Source organism: Oreochromis niloticus, unplaced genomic scaffold, assembly GCF_001858045.2.
Source record: "Oreochromis niloticus isolate F11D_XX unplaced genomic scaffold, O_niloticus_UMD_NMBU tig00007971_pilon, whole genome shotgun sequence".
Lineage (NCBI taxonomy): Eukaryota > Metazoa > Chordata > Actinopteri > Cichliformes > Cichlidae > Oreochromis > Oreochromis niloticus.
In genome coordinates, this window is record NW_020328880.1 from 382,934 (window position 1) to 402,203 (window position 19,270).

Consider the following 19,270-nt stretch of genomic DNA (forward strand, 5'->3'; position numbering starts at 1 on the left):
TGCTACAACAACAGCACAGTCAAAACCCAGCTACTACCATTGGACAACCTAGCAGCCAGCAGCAGGAGCAACAATCTTCAACAGCAGCGTTATCAACAGCGGTCACATCACCTGTTTATTCCAGCAGCACATTAACAAGTACTCAGCAAGAAAATACAAGCACACACACAGCAGGGCAAGGACAACAATCAGCAAAAAGAAGACAGAGGCAGTCTTACATGGGAGCATTTGTGACAAGGCCCATGATGCCACTTCAGCAGAGCAAGGTTGACCAGGCTCTGGTTAAAATGACTGCCCAAGATTTTCAGCCCTTTTCAATCGTTGATGACAGAGGATTTAGCGAATTCACCAAGGCACTTGATGCTTCATATGTTCTTCCCAGTAGAAGTACAGTATCCAGACAGCTGATGCCCGATTTGTTTCAGAAGATAAGAGCTGATATTCAGGAAAAAATCAAGACAGCACCTGCTGTGTGCTTAACAACTGACTGCTGGACCTCTAGCACATCAACAAGTTACATGTCTGTTACATGCCACTATGTGACCGAGTTTAAGCTGCAGTCAAACTTGTTGGACAACAGACAACCATACGTCTGAAAACCTGGCTAGAGAGTTGGAAAGGATTGCAACTGAATGGGCCATTATGGAAAACATAGTTGCATGTGTAAGTGATAGTGCAGCCAACGTCAAGAAGGCTGTGGGTGACATTCTGCACTGGAACCATCTAAATTGTTTTGCACACATTTTGAATTTAATTGTCAGAAAGGGAATCCAGCAGTCTCAAATTCAAGAAATTATCAGAAAGGTAAAAGCAATAATTGAATATACACGCCGCAGCACAGTGGCTTCTGCTAAACAGAAAGACACAGCAGCAGATGGGACAGCCCCAACTACGACTGAAGCAAGATGTGCCAACCAGGTGGAATTCCACTTATTACATGCTGAAGCGGATTGCAGAAGTGAAGGATCCCCTCATTTCCACCCTGGCCTTGGTAAATCCACAGCTGCAAACCCTGTCACTTGAAGAGTGGGAGATGGTCAAGGAAACCTGTGAGGTCCTGCAGCCTTTTGAGGAAGTGACTGTGGAACTGAGTGCCGAAAGGTATGTTAAAATAGTGTCATAATACATGTATATATTTCATGTTGTGTCATTACATTTGCCTAAACACATTTTTCACTTCTTTCCCAGATAATAGTATTTAAGATGTTTCTTACAACAGCTTACAATTAAATGTAAACTGTAAAATGGTTTTATATGACAATGTATGCTTAATGCACTGCACTGCAGGGGCTGTAACTGCATTAAAAAGCATGGAACTATAGTCTTTCCTTTATTTCTCCTCAACAGGTTTGTTACTGGATCAAAAGCCATTTTAATGGCAAGAGGGCTGCAGAGGGTTACTGCACACAGACAGAGAAGTCCTTCCATCTATCAGCCAATCCGCAACATGGTAGACATCCTAATGGCAGAAATTGTCAAACGGCTGGGAGGGATCGAACAAGTGAGCCTGCTTGCAGATGCTACACTTTTGGATCCCAGGTTCAAGAAGCATGCATTTTTGCATGATAGACATGCAGAAGATGCTGTTACAAGAGTTGTGGGAGTTGCATCGAGGTCCTTAAGACCACTGCCACTGGCAACATCCAGCACAGAGGAAGGAGAGGGTGTCCCACAGGCCAATCCTTCCACTGAGACAGTGCCTGTGATTTGGGCCGATTTTGAGGAGCGGGTTGCATCACTGAGGCCAGGAGTCCAAAACCCCTTCACAGAGGCAATGCTGGAGATTAAAGGATTCCTGTCAGAGCCACTCCTACCCCGAACATCTGACCCCCTGGAGTGGTGGAAGTCCCGTGCCACTGTCTTCAAAAAAACCTGCGATGTTATGAAGACGAGACTCTGCATAGTGGCAACTTCCGTTCCATCAGAGCGGATCTTTTCAAAGGCAGGACAAATAATTACAGACAGGAGGAACCGTCTCAGCCCTGGAAAAGTTCGGGAGCTTATTTTCCTCAATGCCAATCTGTAAGGGACAATTCATTTTGAAGTGGACTAGTACTTTTGAACGCATTAATCTGTGAATTTTATTTTTTTTAATTTATATTTTTGATTTTGATTTTGTTGATTCACATTTCATTTTCTACAGGGAGTGCAGAATTATTAGGCAAGTTGTATTTTTGAGGAATAATTTTATTATTGAACAACAACCATGTTCTCAATGAACCCAAAAAACTCATTAATATCAAAGCTGAATGTTTTTGGAAGTAGTTTTTAGTTTGTTTTTAGTTTTAGCTATTTTAGGGGGATATCTGTGTGTGCAGGTGACTATTACTGTGCATAATTATTAGGCAACTTAACAAAAAACAAATATATACCCATTTCAATTATTTATTTTTACCAGTGAAACCAATATAACATCTCCACATTCACAAATATACATTTCTGACATTCAAAAACAAAACAAAAACAAATCAGCGACCAATATAGCCACCTTTCTTTGCAAGGACACTCAAAAGCCTGCCATCCATGGATTCTGTCAGTGTTTTGATCTGTTCACCATCAACATTGCGTGCAGCAGCAACCACAGCCTCCCAGACACTGTTCAGAGAGGTGGACTGTTTTCCCTCCTTGGAAATCTCACATTTGATGATGGACCACAGGTTCTCAATGGGGTTCAGATCAGGTGAACAAGGAGGCCATGTCATTAGTTTTTCTTCTTTTATACCCTTTCTTGCCAGCCACGCTGTGGAGTACTTGGACGCGTGTGATGGAGCATTGTCCTGCATGAAAATCATGTTTTTCTTGAAGGATGCAGACTTCTTCCTGTACCACTGCTTGAAGAAGGTGTCTTCCAGAAACTGGCAGTAGGACTGGGAGTTGAGCTTGACTCCATCCTCAACCCGAAAAGGCCCCACAAGCTCATCTTTGATGATACCAGCCCAAACCAGTACTCCACCTCCACCTTGCTGGCGTCTGAGTCGGACTGGAGCTCTCTGCCCTTTACCAATCCAGCCACGGGCCCATCCATCTGGCCCATCAAGACTCACTCTCATTTCATCAGTCCATAAAACCTTAGAAAAATCAGTCTTGAGATATTTCTTGGCCCAGTCTTGACGTTTCAGCTTGTGTGTCTTGTTCAGTGGTGGTCGTCTTTCAGCCTTTCTTACCTTGGCCATGTCTCTGAGTATTGCACACCTTGTGCTTTTGGGCACTCCAGTGATGTTGCAGCTCTGAAATATGGCCAAACTGGTGGCAAGTAGCATCTTGGCAGCTGCACGCTTGATTTTTCTCAGTTCATGGGCAGTTATTTTGCGCCTTGGTTTTTCCACACGCTTCTTGCGACCCTGTTGATTATTTTGAATGAAACGCTTGATTGTTCGATGATCACACTTCAGAAGCTTTGCAATTTTAAGACTGCTGCATCCCTCTGCAAGATATCTCACTATTTTTGACTTTTCTGAGCCTGTCAAGTCCGTCTTTTGACCCATTTTGCCAAAGGAAAGGAGGTTGCCTAATAATTATGCACACCTGATATAGGGTGTTGATGTCATTAGACCACACCCCTTCTCATTACAGAGATGCACATCACCTAATATGCTTAATTGGTAGTAGGCTTTCGAGCCTATACAGCTTGGAGTACGACAACATGCATGAAGAGGATGATGTGGACAAAATACTCATTTGCCTAATAATTCTGCACTCCCTGTATCTGTGAGACATTTCATTGATATTCTATTGAAATAAAAATAAATGTTCCCGTTACAAATCTTTATTTTTTTGCTCTTTTTTGCTCTATAAAAGAGGTGTTTTTCTTTTTAAATCACTCATCTTAGCAATAGGGTTTACATGAAAAGAGAAACAAATTAAGTTTGCATGAAAATGTACATTTTTTGCACTATCCTAGCAACTGACTCAGTGACTCAAATGACTCAAAACACCCGATTCATTTTGGTGAGTGACTCATTCAAACTCGATTCACTAAAAGGAATCGAATTTACCATCACTAGTACAAAAACCTCTGACTGTAGAGAGACACGGCTCTCTGACTCTGAAACAAACAAACTCAACAAAATAATAACTGTTTGTCCAACACACTTCACGGACAGACAGTCACAACAAAAAAAGTATTATGTCTTGTAGTTGCAAGTTTTCATGTATCAGTACATAAAAAATAAACTGGTCTTAAATTAGATATTGAATCACCCTATTTTTCGGACAATAAGGTGCACCGGGTTATAAGGAGCATTAAGCGAAACAAAACAGTCAGATCAGTCAAACTTTACTCACCTCATTCTTCTTGCTTCCTACACTTCCGTACCATTGACTCATTAATGTTGAATTCTCTCGCAGCTGCTCTATTCCCATGATGTTGCAGTACATTAATGACTAACCTCGTATTGTGGATGGAGTATCTCAGTTGTTCTGAAGTATGGTCCATTTACAGCATCCTGACATGCGATTGTATTTGTCCCTAACCCTCAGGAATCCTCACGTTAACTTTTATCGAGTGGAAAAAAGTTGGCGTTCATCCTTGTTAAGGGATTTTGTGATTTTATGATGTTTTTCCTTTTTGATACATCTTCCTTTTTTAATGTTTCATTTATTCAGTTCTCCTTATAATGCTCCATTTACTCATTTACTCATATGCTCCTGTTAAGAAAGGCTTAGAAAGCACATAGTGTTCACATATCTTTATGTTTTGTCTTTGCTTCTTCTCACACACATACACATGAGCCCTGCAGTATTCGCTGACTCCTGTGAAAGTCTCTTGCAGACACCCTTGGAAACAGGACCCAACTGGCTTCTGTTTTCCTCGAGATAGACAATACACTCACACACACACACACACACACTGTGTCCCATACATGCCCAGATTGTCTGTTACAGCCTGACAAAACAGGGAATGCTACGAAGTATAAATAAAGCTGACTGCAAAGCCTCGGCGTGAGTATCACCCGATCACTCACCCGTGCGCACGTAGTTCTCTGAACAAAACTCTGACTGTTTCTGTATTCTTTCAATGTTTAAAAATGTCTTGCCACTGACATTTAATTGGTCCTTCGAGCCGGATAGTTTATTGATATTATTGTATCATCTAACTATTCACAGACGGAGCCACCAGATCCTGACGTCGTGACTACCTGCACTGCAACCACCGTTTCTAGCGAAGCGAGGAAAAGCCCAGAGGTGTACATTCGCCTACTGGCCAGTGTCTTATACAGGTCCACGACGCCAGGTTCTCGGTGACGCCGGGAAAAAGAACACAGCGCAACATTGAAGGTGAATATAAAGCAGCCAGAAACACTTTGCGTTGAATAATCGATTTTAGTTTGACACTGCTCAAAGTAGAAGGGTCCTGTGTGGACCGAAAAGGAAAAGGACAGACGTGTCCTATGTAATATGCTCGCCCGTGTAAGACGAAACAACCTGCCCTGTGGGGGCCCGTTTCGCAACATAAAAAAGGGTTGGTAGCCAGTATATCTCACGCTCGCCTGCGTAAGACGGATTAACACGCCCTGGGAGGCTTAATCCGCAGCATAAAAACAAAAGGTTGGTAGCCACGCTCGCCTGTGTAAGACGGATTACCATGCCCTGAGAGGCTCAATCCGCAACAAAAAAAAGGTTGGTAGCCAGAGAAGCGAGAGTGTCAAATAAAAATAGGATTTTCTCTAAGCGCGCTAACTGTTTGCTGAATGTTTGTTGAGGAGTAAGTGCTTCATTGAATAGGAGCTCTAGGCTCCTGTACTACTCCTATTGTTTTCCTGTGAGTACTGGATGGTGAGAAGGAGAACAGGTTGCGTGTCAACGCATAAAATTAAGTCCGCCCTGAATTTAGTTCAGGGTAGAAGGCTGACTTAATAACCTCCTCTGACTCTAGTACCAGAACGTCTCACAGTGTGTGCTGGCAGTATAAATAAAATATAAAATATAAGTATTGCATCGATTAAACAAACTTAGAAATGGGCAACAAATCCAAAAGTAAACTAAATGTCCCACATGGGAGGGAAAAAAAAAAAAAAAAAAAGAAAAAAAAAAAAAAAAAAAAAAAAAAAAGAAAAAATGTAGCCCCTCCACATTAACTAAATTAAAAGAAACCCTCCAAGCAGAGTAAAAAAGAGAGAGATACATAAGGTATATTATGGCTGTGTCATTGTTCAGCCAAGGAAAGTGTGTCTCCGGCTTGGGTGGGGGTGAAACTGCAGATCACCCCCACCTTTGGTGGATACATAATAAAATATATATATGAAATATTATAATAGACGATTGTATATTTGTAGTATAGTAGTATATTGTAATATACTATTGTTAAAAGTAGTCTGAATCAAGCTTAAGGTTTGCTCAAACTCAGTATAATGATATATGAGATGAAGAAAATACCAAATCTAATCAAGTGCATAGAGACGCTTGACCTGCTTGAAAACCTGTCATCCTAGATGAGACATTGTTGAGATATAGAGCACACCTATACTAACAACTAAACACCCTTTATATAACAGCTAAGGCCACACAATTGTGAAGCTGAATTAAATATATGGTCACTGCTAAGCTGATGAGCAGGTTACACATTTTTTAGAGCAGAGGCTGCATAAGAACACATCAGAGGGAGTGAAACAGAGCTATTAAAGTATTCACATTTTTTCTGACTCTTTGTGAGCCTGAGTTATGACCTTGGCTCCCTGTTTTTCTGCCTCCAACAAAGGTGGGGGTGACGCTCCCGTGGCATGTGCTCTGTTCTTTTTACTATCACAAAGGGAAAAAAAAAAAGGAAAGAAAAAGGGAGGCCCCTACTCTCTGAACACAATACTCTTTTCATAACTCAGCGTTATGAAATGTCATGAAACAGTGTAACTCACTCACAGTAAATCAGCAGTACCTATCTAATAGATCTGGTGATTTTCACATTCTTTCAATTGGGAGGTGTGATGCAAACTGAAACTACATACTGATTAAACAAGAAGTATGATGTGGCCTACAGCAGTATCATGATTCACTCATTTCGTTTACAGGTATAATGTAATATAATCTCACAACTACTACAAGCACTTTTGCCTTTCTTAGCACACGCGAGTGAAGGGCAACTGTTAGAGACATGCCTTGTTTGAGGAAAAGTTAAAATTAACCTGCCTACAAACGCAATGAAAATACAGCTTACACTCATGAACACGTGAAGATTTTCCAGCAAGGTTAAAGCAGCAAAAATTAATATACACCTGTTGTTAAATGATGAAGTTTATCTATTACTAACAAATAAACCCTCTAGGTTGCAGGACAACAACTTAACTTCTTCAAAAAGAAAATACAGAGACTGGTATGACCAACCAGTGATTAAACAACAATTTTAGTGGTTAAAAGTCAAATTGTGAGATGTTTTCTGCTGATTGAACGACACGTGATTACTGACGGAAGGAACTGACTTCCTTTTTGTGCTTTTAAACATGATCTTAAGAATTTAAATATCTACCTGCGTTGTCCTGTCAACTTGGTGAGTTATCAGTTGATTACATCGTGAGAGAAAAAAAAAGAAAAAAAGGGGAAGGCTGACACAGGGCCTGCCCGGTGTTTCTCCCCTCTCGTTGTAACACAGCCAACACAACATCATTTTCCTGTTCGTACACTTCTGTTTGTTTGTTTTTGGTTTGTTTTGTTTTTTGTTTTCTCTTTATGTTTAATTACAGGCTGCTTTGCCGGCCCTGAAAGCCGAGGCTGACCTGGACTCCTGCTCTCCCCTCTACCACCTTCGACGTGACCCTGACCAAATGCTGCAGCAGCTGGACTTACAAAAACAACAACCTGAAAATGTCAACAGTGCTGCAGGAATGCGATCTCATGCAGCAGAGATGGAGAGCACTAAACCTGAGGCCCGTTTCACTACACGGGGGAAAATTCTCAGACTGCGTCAGCTGACAGAGCTGTGACGAGACGCCTGCCAAGCCCGAGTGAAAAGTAAGGCCGAACAAAAGAATGCTGATCTTGATAACTCTGCATTAACACTGTGCAGGACAGTGATGGACCAACACGGCAGCGAAATGGGCGTGACCGAGACCGAAGGAGCAACTGAGGTCAAAAGGCACCTCAGAATGGACAAAACACAGAAGAAGATGCAGTTTTCACCTGCGGTGAGCATGGACACTGGAGAAAAGGACTGTCCCAATTGAGGTCAGAACCAGGACAGACTGAACTTTGAACAGCAGCAATGGTGGCAAGCGGACTGAAAAGGAGGAGGGCAGGACCCCAGGGCACGCTTCAGGCTGTGGTTTACCCAGAACACCAGAACAGGAAAGTGATGAACACACACACATCTATATACACCGATTCAGAATGAAGTGAAATATACACATGAACACATGTGCACTCGTTGATAGAGGGAGAAATGGCACACACACACGCTGATGCAATGAAGAATGCTTTGCTCGCAAATGCTTATGCTCATGCAAAATGCTGCACACAAACATCCCAATACATAATTTTTATGAGAAGCAATTGATTACTTAAAATGTGTTTTATGTCACCCAGAGGATATTTATGTAGATTTAAGGAACAAGGTCTAAAATTGTCCGGTTATGAAAACAATGTCTGTGCGTGAGGTCTGTTTATGGCTCAAGGTCTTGATTGAATTGTCTATTGTGCTACACACTTCGTAAATGAAGTGATATCAAAAGTCTCTGAAGCACTGGGCTTCAGTATAAAACATCACTTCTCATATCACCCGCAGAGTACCTATTACAAGTGAACCGATAGACAAATCCATAAGAGAAACAAAACTAGCAGAACGGATGACAACACTGTTAGAAAACAAAGAAATAGTTTTGAACAATCAACTGCCAGATGATTCTCTTCCAGTCTCTTCCAGGTTGAAACCAGGAGATTGGATCCTGATAAAAGTGCTCCAGAGGAAAAAGTGGAGCTCCCCGAGGTGGGAAGGACCCTACCAAGTCCTCCTGGCCACACCAACAGCCTGCAAAATTGCTGAACGACCTTCCTGGATTCATCAGAGCCACTGTAAAAAAGTGAGTGACAGTCCACACTGAGACGCCAGCACCCCTGCCTGTTAGTGATCTGGGAGGTGGAGAGAGGGCTGTTTGGGTAAATCCCGCCCTTGTTCTTCTCGCCCCTAGTCTACTCACTCACAGGACCAGGTGTGTTCGGTCATCATGAAGACCCTACTCGTTCTGGTGGCCAGTGTCACAATTCTGTTGGGACTGCTGTCGCTGATTTCAGAAGAAGAAGGACAAGATTGACACATGACACAATACATCCAGACGACATGACACAAGATCACAACCACCCATGGATGAACAATGCCTGGTACCGTTATGTGTAAAACTCCACAAGAGACAGAAACTATTACATCTGTTCGCACATGCCTCTTAATGCAAAACACCTGATAATGTGCATTCCACCAACTTGTCTGACACACTGAACACGCTACGTCAGCTCAGACGAGTACAGCAGCAAGATTACACACACAACACAGAGGACTGGCTCACATGGCTGCTTAGCGGGTCATGGAAGTCATTACTTAAGGACTAACATTCGTTGGAATGCTCCTTATGTTACTTTGCTTATTTTCCACATGTGTACTGCCTTGTATTCGGAGTATGATAAGCAAAATGTTTACTGTAAGATTGCAAGCTTACATTGCATTATCTCAAAATGTACAAGCTCAAGAAGAGGTACAAGTTGAAGAAGATGATTTTTGATCACTAACTGTGTGAACCCAATAAAGCTGATCATGTACGTTTTCACAAAATGATACTCTAGTTGAAAATGCTTCTGCAAGTGACTAGTAGTTGAAGTACATAAATATATATGAACAACAGCAGGGAATGTTAAGGGATTTTGTGATTTTATGATGTTTTTCCTTTTTGATACATCTTCCTTTTTTAATGTTTCATTTATTCAGTTCTCCTTATAATGCTCCATTTACTCATTTACTCATATGCTCCTGTTAAGAAAGGCTTAGAAAGCACATAGTGTTCACATATCTTTATGTTTTGTCTTTGCTTCTTCTCACACACATACACATGAGCCCTGCAGTATTCGCTGACTCCTGTGAAAGTCTCTTGCAGACACCCTTGGAAACAGGACCCAACTGGCTTCTGTTTTCCTCGAGATAGACAATACACTCACACACACACACACACACACTGTGTCCCATACATGCCCAGATTGTCTGTTACAGCCTGACAAAACAGGGAATGCTACGAAGTATAAATAAAGCTGACTGCAAAGCCTCGGCGTGAGTATCACCCGATCACTCACCCGTGCGCACGTAGTTCTCTGAACAAAACTCTGACTGTTTCTGTATTCTTTCAATGTTTAAAAATGTCTTGCCACTGACAATCCTCCAGCTTCACAGTGTTTATGTTATACTAACATAGCTGTGTTGCTAGCAATCACGTAGCACATCATTATATACCAGGTACTCCAACTTCAGTAACCCTACAAACGTCACTGCTGTTTAGTTTTCTGTCTTCATTTATGTTGGAAGTGATAGCAGAGCTGTACGTTTGAATTTTTCAGACATCTCTCAGTCAGAACATGCTATATCATGTTTAGGTGGAAACTAGCGAGCTAACTTCTAACTCCTTCTAATTTGATAAATCTTGTTTTCATGGATGCCTGGATGTTAAAATTAATTGTTACACCTGGTAAAGAAGCACTTTTGACCATTTTATTGAAGATGAAAGAATTAAGACAGTTTAAACTCTCACTGATGCCGCAGTGTTTGACGGAGTTTGGAACCAGATTACCTGACATGGCTTGTGTAACTACAGTAGCCGTAATGCATCAAGCAGTGCGGCTTCATAGCTTACCAAAGTCGTAGTAAAACATTTTTGAGTGCCGTGTAAATAAGCACAACCAGGATTCATACATAAGAAGCACCAGATTATAAGGTGCACTGTTGATTTTTGAGAAAATTAAGGATTATAAGTGTGCCTTATAGCCTGAAAAATACTGTAAGCTAACAGTGACACAAATTAGACCAAAATTCATCAATTTGTTTAACATTATGTATAAAATTACTGCTTCTAAAGGAGTTGAGAAAGTAAGTAGCTGCCAAATGCTTTTATTCAAATGCATTTTGTATCACCAGCAAGTGTGAGCAGCTCAATAAACACAGAAGTTTGGGTTGTCTGATGATCTGGATCATTGCGGTGTTTCTTAACATAATCTAACAAGTAAAATATCAGAAGTTGTGTTTCTGAGTGGAAAACAATCAAGACTTTCCAGGAGCAGACCTCCCAGAAACGTTCTGAAAGAAACGTCAGACTGTGCAATTTTTACTAGTGGTGTGCAGATCAATATTGAAATATCCATTCCTCTGATACCAGTTATTTATGTTCTAGAATAGATTCACATATGAAAATATTGATATTTTAGTAATTTGTGGAAAAAAAGAAAGAAAATGTTAAAAGAAACTATATCATTTGGATGTCTAACTTGCAAGAAACTACTTCCTCTTCCGAATTTCATAGTGTTAAGGTTCAAAGTATTGGAGATGGATACAAGAGGAAAACCAAAATAACAACACTGGTCCAGCCGGGTTGAGTCAAACGATGATTTTAATGAACACACGTGTGGGAGATGGATACTGTACGCAGACAGCATCGATCTCGAAATGATGGCGCATTACTCAAACTCTTATAGCCTCTAGTGGCCCCCACCTAGTTATAAAAGCCTAAACATTCACATTCTTTCTCTCACACGGCGCCTAAGCCATGACCTTGGCTCCCTGTTTATCTGCTCCTGCTGAGATGGGGCAGAAAACCTCTGTTCTAATCAGACAAATAAGGCGATGACTCTCTGAAAACAGTATTTCTTATAACTCAGCAGTATAATGCATCATAAAACAATATCATTCATTCACAATAAATCAGCAGGCTAATGTAATGCAAATCAGTTTAACAAATGTAATAGTTATCACCTTCTTCTAATTCAGGAGAATACTGCAAACTAAAACTACATAATATTTCACAATCTTTAATTAGGGGTAAAAAAAGATTTACTTATATTCTCTAAAGTTAAGCATGACAGGCTTCTGTTAAGAAAGAGACCTGTTTTATTGTGTTAATGTTGTCATTTAGAGCTAAAAATAAATGGCTAAATGATCATTTGTTTCCCATGTGTTCATATCACAAGAATATGCATCTATTTAAATCAAATTCAAGTCAAATGGTTAAAAAAATAATTTCCCACACACAAAAAAAATAAGAGCTACAAAATTCACCACACTGGGTAGAGTGAAGACAACTGGGTTGCCCAGCCCTGGCCACGAGGTGTCTCTTATTCATTTTTCAGGGAGTTGGCAACCCTAGTTATGCATGATTTGCCCAGCTGTGTTTCCCTCCTGTTACTCATTCCTTGAATGCTCCCTCTGTGTATTCTTTGTGTCCCTGTCGCGATCTACCGTTTACTATGCTGTGTGTTCTGTCTGCTTGCCTGAGTTTAATTTTGTGCTTTGGAAGTTTGTTACTTTGACTTCAGCATTAAAGCTGCTTTGAGTTCATGTTTTGCCTCCGAGTGTCTGCACCTTGGGTCCTTTTCCTGTCTGCACACAGCCTTCACATAACATCTATAGCCGATGTTACGGCCCTAGCAGGGCCTCCTCCTGAAGGTACCTGTGTGGGTGTGTCCTACAATCTCCTATCTGCCTGAGGTGCCGCCTTTTTTCTTTTACACAGCTGACTCTCGTCAGTAATTAAAAGTATTTAAGCCCAGGGAAAGGTGAGCACAGGGCCAGAGTGCCATTAGTGTGGTTACAGTGAGCTGAGTGTTTGTGGTGTTTGCAGCTAGTGAGCTGCGTTTTTGTGGTTCTCAGCTAGTGAGCTCTGTGTGTGTGTGTGTGTGTGTGTGTGTGTGGTTGCAGCTAGCGAGCTGTGCGTTTGGTGTATTTGCAGTTAGTGAGCTGCTCTCTCTTTTTGACTTACTTTTTACTTTATTGACCAACGCCTGAGTTTTGTTTGTTTTCTTAAATGGTGATAGCGGCTTGTCCGTCTCTTTTAGTTGAGCTACTTTAATAAAACTCTTTGATTTAACCCTTATGCCTTCTTGTCTCCTTTTTCTGACCCGAAAACTTTTTGTTACTTCCCCCTCACCGCCTAGACCTCTCAGGGGGACGTAACAAGTGGGGGCTCGTCCGGGATCTGAAAAGGGAGTTTTAAATTAGTGGTGTTTGGGGGGTTTTTTTTGGCTTTTGAGTGACGGTTGTGTTGCTTTTTGAGAAGAGTAGAAATACACCTTCCCAGTTAAGTTAGGTGAGTGTCCAGCTGAACTTTTTAAGTTCTTCCTTTGGGCACTCTTTTTATTATTTTGCCTTTCTTATTTTTTGAATAATCCTGGGTGGGGATTAGTTCCCTGTTGGGGGTAGGCAATTCAGTGCTCCAGTTGCTGAAGTTTTGCCTTTAAAGTTGCCTCGAGCCCAACACTCTCCAGAAGATAGGTAGGTATAGTTTGGTGTGCTTAGGAACTGGGTAAGTTGTATTTGTTAATGTGTGTGGAGCAAAAGGTAAGTTGGTCAAGAAGAGTAAATTGTTTGGTTACCATTAATTGTTAGCTAGCCTATGAGAGAATTGGCACAGGTGTGTGGTGGTTTTCTTCAGACTGAAATGGCGGGTGTCCAGAGGCTCGTTTGTGAGCAATAACATCCACCTGGTTCCGGTTTTCTGTGAGTCCAGTGTTCATAGCTTCTTCATTGAATGCATAGCGACTGCACTGCAATGGCCACAAAATATGTGGTGTGTGATGTTACTATGTAAATTGACAGGTAAGGCTCAGGAGGTTTGTTCTGGTTTGTCTATGGAGGACTGCTTAGTTTATGAAAAGCTTAAAAGTGCTGTCCTTTAAGCCTATGAACTCATACCCAAAGCCTATAGGCAGCATTTTCGAGGTCTAGAAGAAGTGACACAGGGTCAATCTTACCTCGACTTTGCAAGAGAGAAGAAAAAGCTTTTCGATAGGTGGTGCTCTGCAAGCCATGCTAATGAGCTGAGTTCGTTATGTGAGCTAATTCTTGTGGAGGATTTTAGAAACTCTATTCCTGAGTCTATAGCTTGTTATTTAAGTGAACAGAGGGTTTCCACTTTACAGCAAGCTGCCACCTTGGCAGATGAGTTTAAGCTGACTCATAAAAACCCCCAACGCCTAGACCCCTCAGGGGAACGTAACATCGCCATGATCTCCTCAAGATTGGAGTAAGTTACCATGGGAGTGTGACTAGCAAATTTGCCCACTTACACAAGATACCGGTGGAAATAGCGAGGAGTCCGGGCTCCCCATGGATTGTTATCCCTTCGGGGTGGAGGTGCAGCCGGCGTCGTGAGAGAAGGAGAAGGCGAGGCTGCAGGGCCGGCGAGCTAACCAGGCTACAGAGGCAGCCACTCAAACCACCGCTCCCCAGTCTATTCATAGCAAATCCTAGATCCCTCACGAACAAGTTGGATGAAGTGAGATTGCAAATAGCAGTGAATAACTACATCAAAAACTCATGCATCCTTCTTATCACCAAATCCTGGATACATCAATCCATTCCGGACTCTGCTATTGAGCTAGCAGGCTACACCACACAGTGCCACGACCAAACAGTGGACTCCTGTGAGCACAAAGGAGGGGGGCTCTGTATGTATGTGAACAACAGAACGTCATTGTTCACAGGACATAAAATATCTTACTGTCAAATGCAGGCCCATCTACCTACCTAGGGAGTTCGCCGTTGTCATAATAACAGTTGTTTACATACCATCAGATGCTAATGCTAACGCTGCGATAGCACTTTTGCATGCAAACATCAATAATAAAAAGAGCATTTACGCTGACGCTGTACAGATCATAGCAGGGGACTTCTTAAAAACAGCAATCCCCAAATTCCACCAGCATGTCAAGTGTGCCACTAGGAGTGACAAGATTCTGGACGAAGTTTATTCTAACATCAAAATGGGTTACAGGGCCAGACCTCTGCCACATCTGGGTCAGTCTGACCACTTGTCACTGTTTCTAATACCTGCATATGCTCCCTGAAGAATACAGCTCCTACAATCACAAAAAATATTACCATATGGCCAGAGGGTGCCTCTCAGCAGCTGCTGAACTGTTCTGACATTACCAATTGGAATATCTTTGAATATCAGGACCTGGAAATGTTCACAGACAGTCTCCAAAAGTTGAATCTGTTCATCTGGATGTAGCGTTTTGTGGGAGAAACGTTTCGTCACTCATCCAAGTGACTTCTTCAGTCTCAGCTGACTGCAGGTTTCCCCAAACCTTATAAACAGTACATTTGCATAATGACTGAAACCAGCCCACTGAAGCAACAATGGACTGTGAGGTCAGTTCCTTAATCATAATTATGCAAATTCCCATGACCATTGATCAACAACCACTGACCAAAACCCACTGATCAAAGAACACTGATCAATGGCCATGAGTACCATTCACAGAGAGTTGGGGAATGGCTGCAATCACAGCATTGTAAGATGGCGAAAGATGTACCCTTAGGCCCCCTCCTTGATTCAGAGATGGTCTTTCCCTTTTCACGTAAATGGCCTCCTTGACTCCGCGCTCAAACCAGCGTTCCTCCCTGTCCAGGATGTGTACATTCTCATCATTGAAAGAGTGTCCACTGGCCTGTAGGTGTAAATAGACTGCAGAGTCCTGGCCTGACGAGGTCGCTCTTCTGTGTTGTGCCATCCGCTTCGCTAGAGGTTGTTTGGTTTCCCCGATGTATAAATCCTGGTAATCCTCCTGGCACTTAACAGCGTACACTATGTTACTCTGTGTTGGGGGACCCGATCCTTGGGGTGGACCAGTTTTTGGTGCAGCGTGTTTTGGGGTTTAAAAGCCACAGAGACCCGGTGTTTAGAAAAAATGCTTCTCAACTGTTCCGATACTCCTGACACATATGGGATCACTACAGGTTTTCGCTTGGGCAGCGATGTCCAGATGAACAGATTCAACTTTTGGGGATTTACTTTCCTGGATGATTGAGAATGCATCAAGACGTTCACAGACAGTGTTCTCTGCTACCTCAAACACTGCATAGACACTGTTACAGCAGACAAATGTATCTGGCTTATCCCAACCAAAAGCCCTGGATGACCCGGGAGGTCAAGCAGCTGCTGAAGGAGAGGGACATCGCGTTCATGTCTGGCAATAGGGACCACTACACCACAGCCCAATCCAACCTGAAGAGATGCATCAGAGAGGCAAAGGGGGACTATAGGAGGAGGATTGAGGACCATTTGGAGAGTAACAACAGCTGGCAGGTGTGGCAGGGCATCCAGCATCTAACCTTGGAGCTGCGGAAGGTGACCTGGTGCTGGCGGAGGAGCTGAATATCTTCTTCCCCCGCTTTGAGGCCATGATACCGAAGCTATTGGTTCCACAGCAGCACCACTCTCACCCTGGGAGAGCACGAGGTGAGGCACACGCTACAGGCCGTTAACTCAAAAAAGGCGGCGGGTCCTGATGGTGTGCTAGGTTGAATATTAAGGGATTGTGCAGAACAGCTGGCTGGGATCTTCACCAGGATCTTCAAAAAATCCCTCGCACAGGCGACTGTCCCATTCTGCCTGAAGTCCTCCACCATATTCCCCTTGCCTAAGAAGCCCCACATTACTATGTGCGGATGCTTTTCATGGATTACTGCTCAGCTTTTAACACCATCCTTCCACACAAACTGGTGGTCAAGCTACAAGACCTGGGGCTTCCATACAGCACCTGCATGTGGATCAACAGCTTCCTCTCGGGCCGTAGACAGAGAGTCAGAGTTGGCCATCACCCATCCTCAGCCCTGAGTCTCAACACTGGCTCACCCCAGGGCTGTGTGCTCAGTCCACTGCTCTACTCTCTCTACACACACGACTGCACTCCTCTCCACCAGAGCAACATCTTTGTGAAGTTTGCAGACGACACCACTGGGGTGGGGCTCATTTCCAGGGGTGACGAGTCTGCTTACAGAAATGAGGCGGAGCAGCTGTCGTCATGGTGTAAGGCCAATAACCTCCTCCTCAACACTTCAAAAACCAAAGAACTCATAATAGACTTCAGAAGGAAAAAGGCAGAGATCCCACCACTATTCATTAATGGGGACTGTGTAGAAAGGGTGGCAAGCTTCCGCTTCCTGGGAGTCAATATAAAGGAGAACCTTTCCTGGAGTGGGAACACCTCCGAGCTGCTGAAAAAGGCCCAACAGAGACTGTACTTACTGAGAATTCTCAGGAGGAATAACATCACACAGAGACTGCTGGTGTCCTTCTACAAAGCCACCATTGAGAGTGTTCTAACCTATTGCATGTGCATCTGGTACACTAGCTGTTGATACCTCTGTTTACTTTATTTATTGATTTTTATTTATTTTATTTATTTATTTATTTATTTATTTATTTTTTTGGGGGGGGGGCGTATTTACGTGGTGATATCATTAGGGATGATGCAATGATCAGGGACCATTTTTAATTTCGTTGTACATGTGACAATGACAATAAAGATTCTGATTCTGTAGGAACAACATAATTGAATCTTCCATCTAATTCAACTGGAGCCAAACCAGTGGCCTCTGCTGGTATCACTGGTGAGCCAACACTTCCTTGTTGGATGCAGATTTCAGGGCTTCCTTTTGTTCCTCCGTTATAACTGTTCTCTCTTCTCAACAAATGATGACACAAAGGAATCACCACTTATAAAGATTATAATAATGTAAACACATTATTGAAAGGTGTTATACTTAAAAAAAAACAGTTTTTCAAGCACAGCAGATAACACAGAGCCAATATTTCCTTCTTTATTTAAGTGACGTGTCTCACAAATGTGACCTAGTAAAGTGTAACTGAACATTAGTAACGTTATTAACACTCCCATGGCATGCTTTGAAGTTAGCATTAGCTAAAGTAACATACTAGCAAAAAACTATTTCCAGGCTCAACTTCCATTATACAGATGATGCTCGTGGCAAAAGAGTAACGTTCAGAAGCCTTTTCATTATGAAATCTGTTTCTGTTCATGACGAAATTATATTCAAACTGATTAAATAGACATTTTTCAGTAGTTAGCTGCTATGCGCCTGTCTCAGTGTGAAGTGAACTGGAGTCTGCCTGTACTGGATCTGGATTCATCGCTGTCCGTCCAACAGCGATCCAGCTCACCAATTGGTGATAACGACCTACTGAGGCCTGCTAGCAGGTGCAGGAGGGCCAATCTGAGCCACAGTTTTGGGGCTCATAACTGCTAATAACGCCCATTGATGGACAGATAACATGAAGATTAAATGTCAGTTCCCTCCAAAATAAGAGCTTTTTTAAAACCTCAGACTGAGGTCTTATTTTGAAAGCCAAAGTTTGTTAAGCTGTTTCCAGGACCAGAACCCTGAACAATTAGAAAAAGCAGATTTAAAAACATTTCATGTCATCTGTGCTCATTAAACTGACATCATGCAGTTCATCTTCTCACCAGCAGAGGGCCACAAATCACCATCAATGAAGAGTTCAAGCAGATGTTAGTGACATCAGAGCTGTACGTATTGATCTCATCAATGTGGAAGTTCATGTTTCTGTGATTGGATAAGTTTTTAAAAGCAGCTATTTTTATAGAATGACAGAAACATGAGAGATGCTGAATGTCTTTAATATTTGGTACATTGAATACTATTGGATGTCCACTTATTAAGCCATGATGGAACCATCCCATTAAGAAAGAGAAATTAATTTTAATGAGCTCAGACTTGTTGAAAATGCAGAGGAGCTGGTTGTGAACGGAGCTTGAGAGAAACACAACATACTGAGATACACTGTGAAGCTTCGAATGGAAAAAGACACAAAAACATCATGTGGATCCTGGAATAATGGGAGCTTCCATCCTTAAACGACTGAAGAGGAAAAAGTTTACAAGGAATCATTTAGAAGAGTTTCAAACATCAACTGATTGAATCCATGAATCTGAAAACGTGTTTGTGAGTGAAAGAGACAGACATGTACAGACTGAACTATCTGTTCAACAGTCAGAGTGTTTCTCTAACAGGAGACACTCTTTACACTCCACTCAGCACAGCGACACTGAGGAACCCGGAAACCAGAGTGTAAACCCAGGATAAAGAGTTTGAGTGAATGTGGTGTTAAAGGTGTGGAGGTGGATCAGAGTGTCAGAGGAGACTCTGTAGAAGGACAGAGTGCCAGCAGGACAGTCCACATACACTGCTACTCTGTTAGAGACAGAGGAGGAGGAGGAGGAGATAGGTGTTCCTCTGTTATTGTGCCTGACAGAACAAGGACCATCATCAGAG

At 42.3% G+C, this 19,270-nt stretch overlaps 1 protein-coding gene and 1 long non-coding RNA gene across 2 annotated transcripts; both read left to right on the forward strand.

Moving 5' to 3' along the window:
• The first annotated feature begins 876 nt into the window (after nt 1-876).
• On the forward strand, nt 877-2,085 carry LOC109201562 (zinc finger BED domain-containing protein 4-like). Its single transcript, XM_019357327.2, has 2 exons — nt 877-1,101; nt 1,348-2,085. The coding sequence occupies exons 1-2, from the start codon at nt 938-940 to the stop codon at nt 2,024-2,026; spliced, it is 843 nt and encodes a 280-aa protein (XP_019212872.2). The 5' UTR covers nt 877-937; the 3' UTR covers nt 2,027-2,085.
• A 2,504-nt stretch (nt 2,086-4,589) lies between these two features.
• On the forward strand, nt 4,590-9,410 carry LOC112845584 (uncharacterized). The gene is made up of 2 exons (XR_003218430.1): nt 4,590-5,277; nt 8,839-9,410. It is a non-coding gene; the product is annotated as an uncharacterized LOC112845584 (long non-coding RNA).
• Nucleotides 9,411-19,270: the final 9,860 nt, after the last annotated feature.

What these genes read in the sequence shown, in the direction of transcription:
- LOC109201562 (XM_019357327.2), top strand. Translation starts at nt 938, where the DNA reads ATGCTGAAGCGGATTGCAGAAGTGAAGGATCCCCTCATTTCCACCCTG. An exon ending in GTGGAACTGAGTGCCGAAAG is followed by an intron (nt 1,102 to 1,347) that starts GTATGTTAAAAT and finishes TCTCCTCAACAG; the next exon opens with GTTTGTTACTGGATCAAAAG.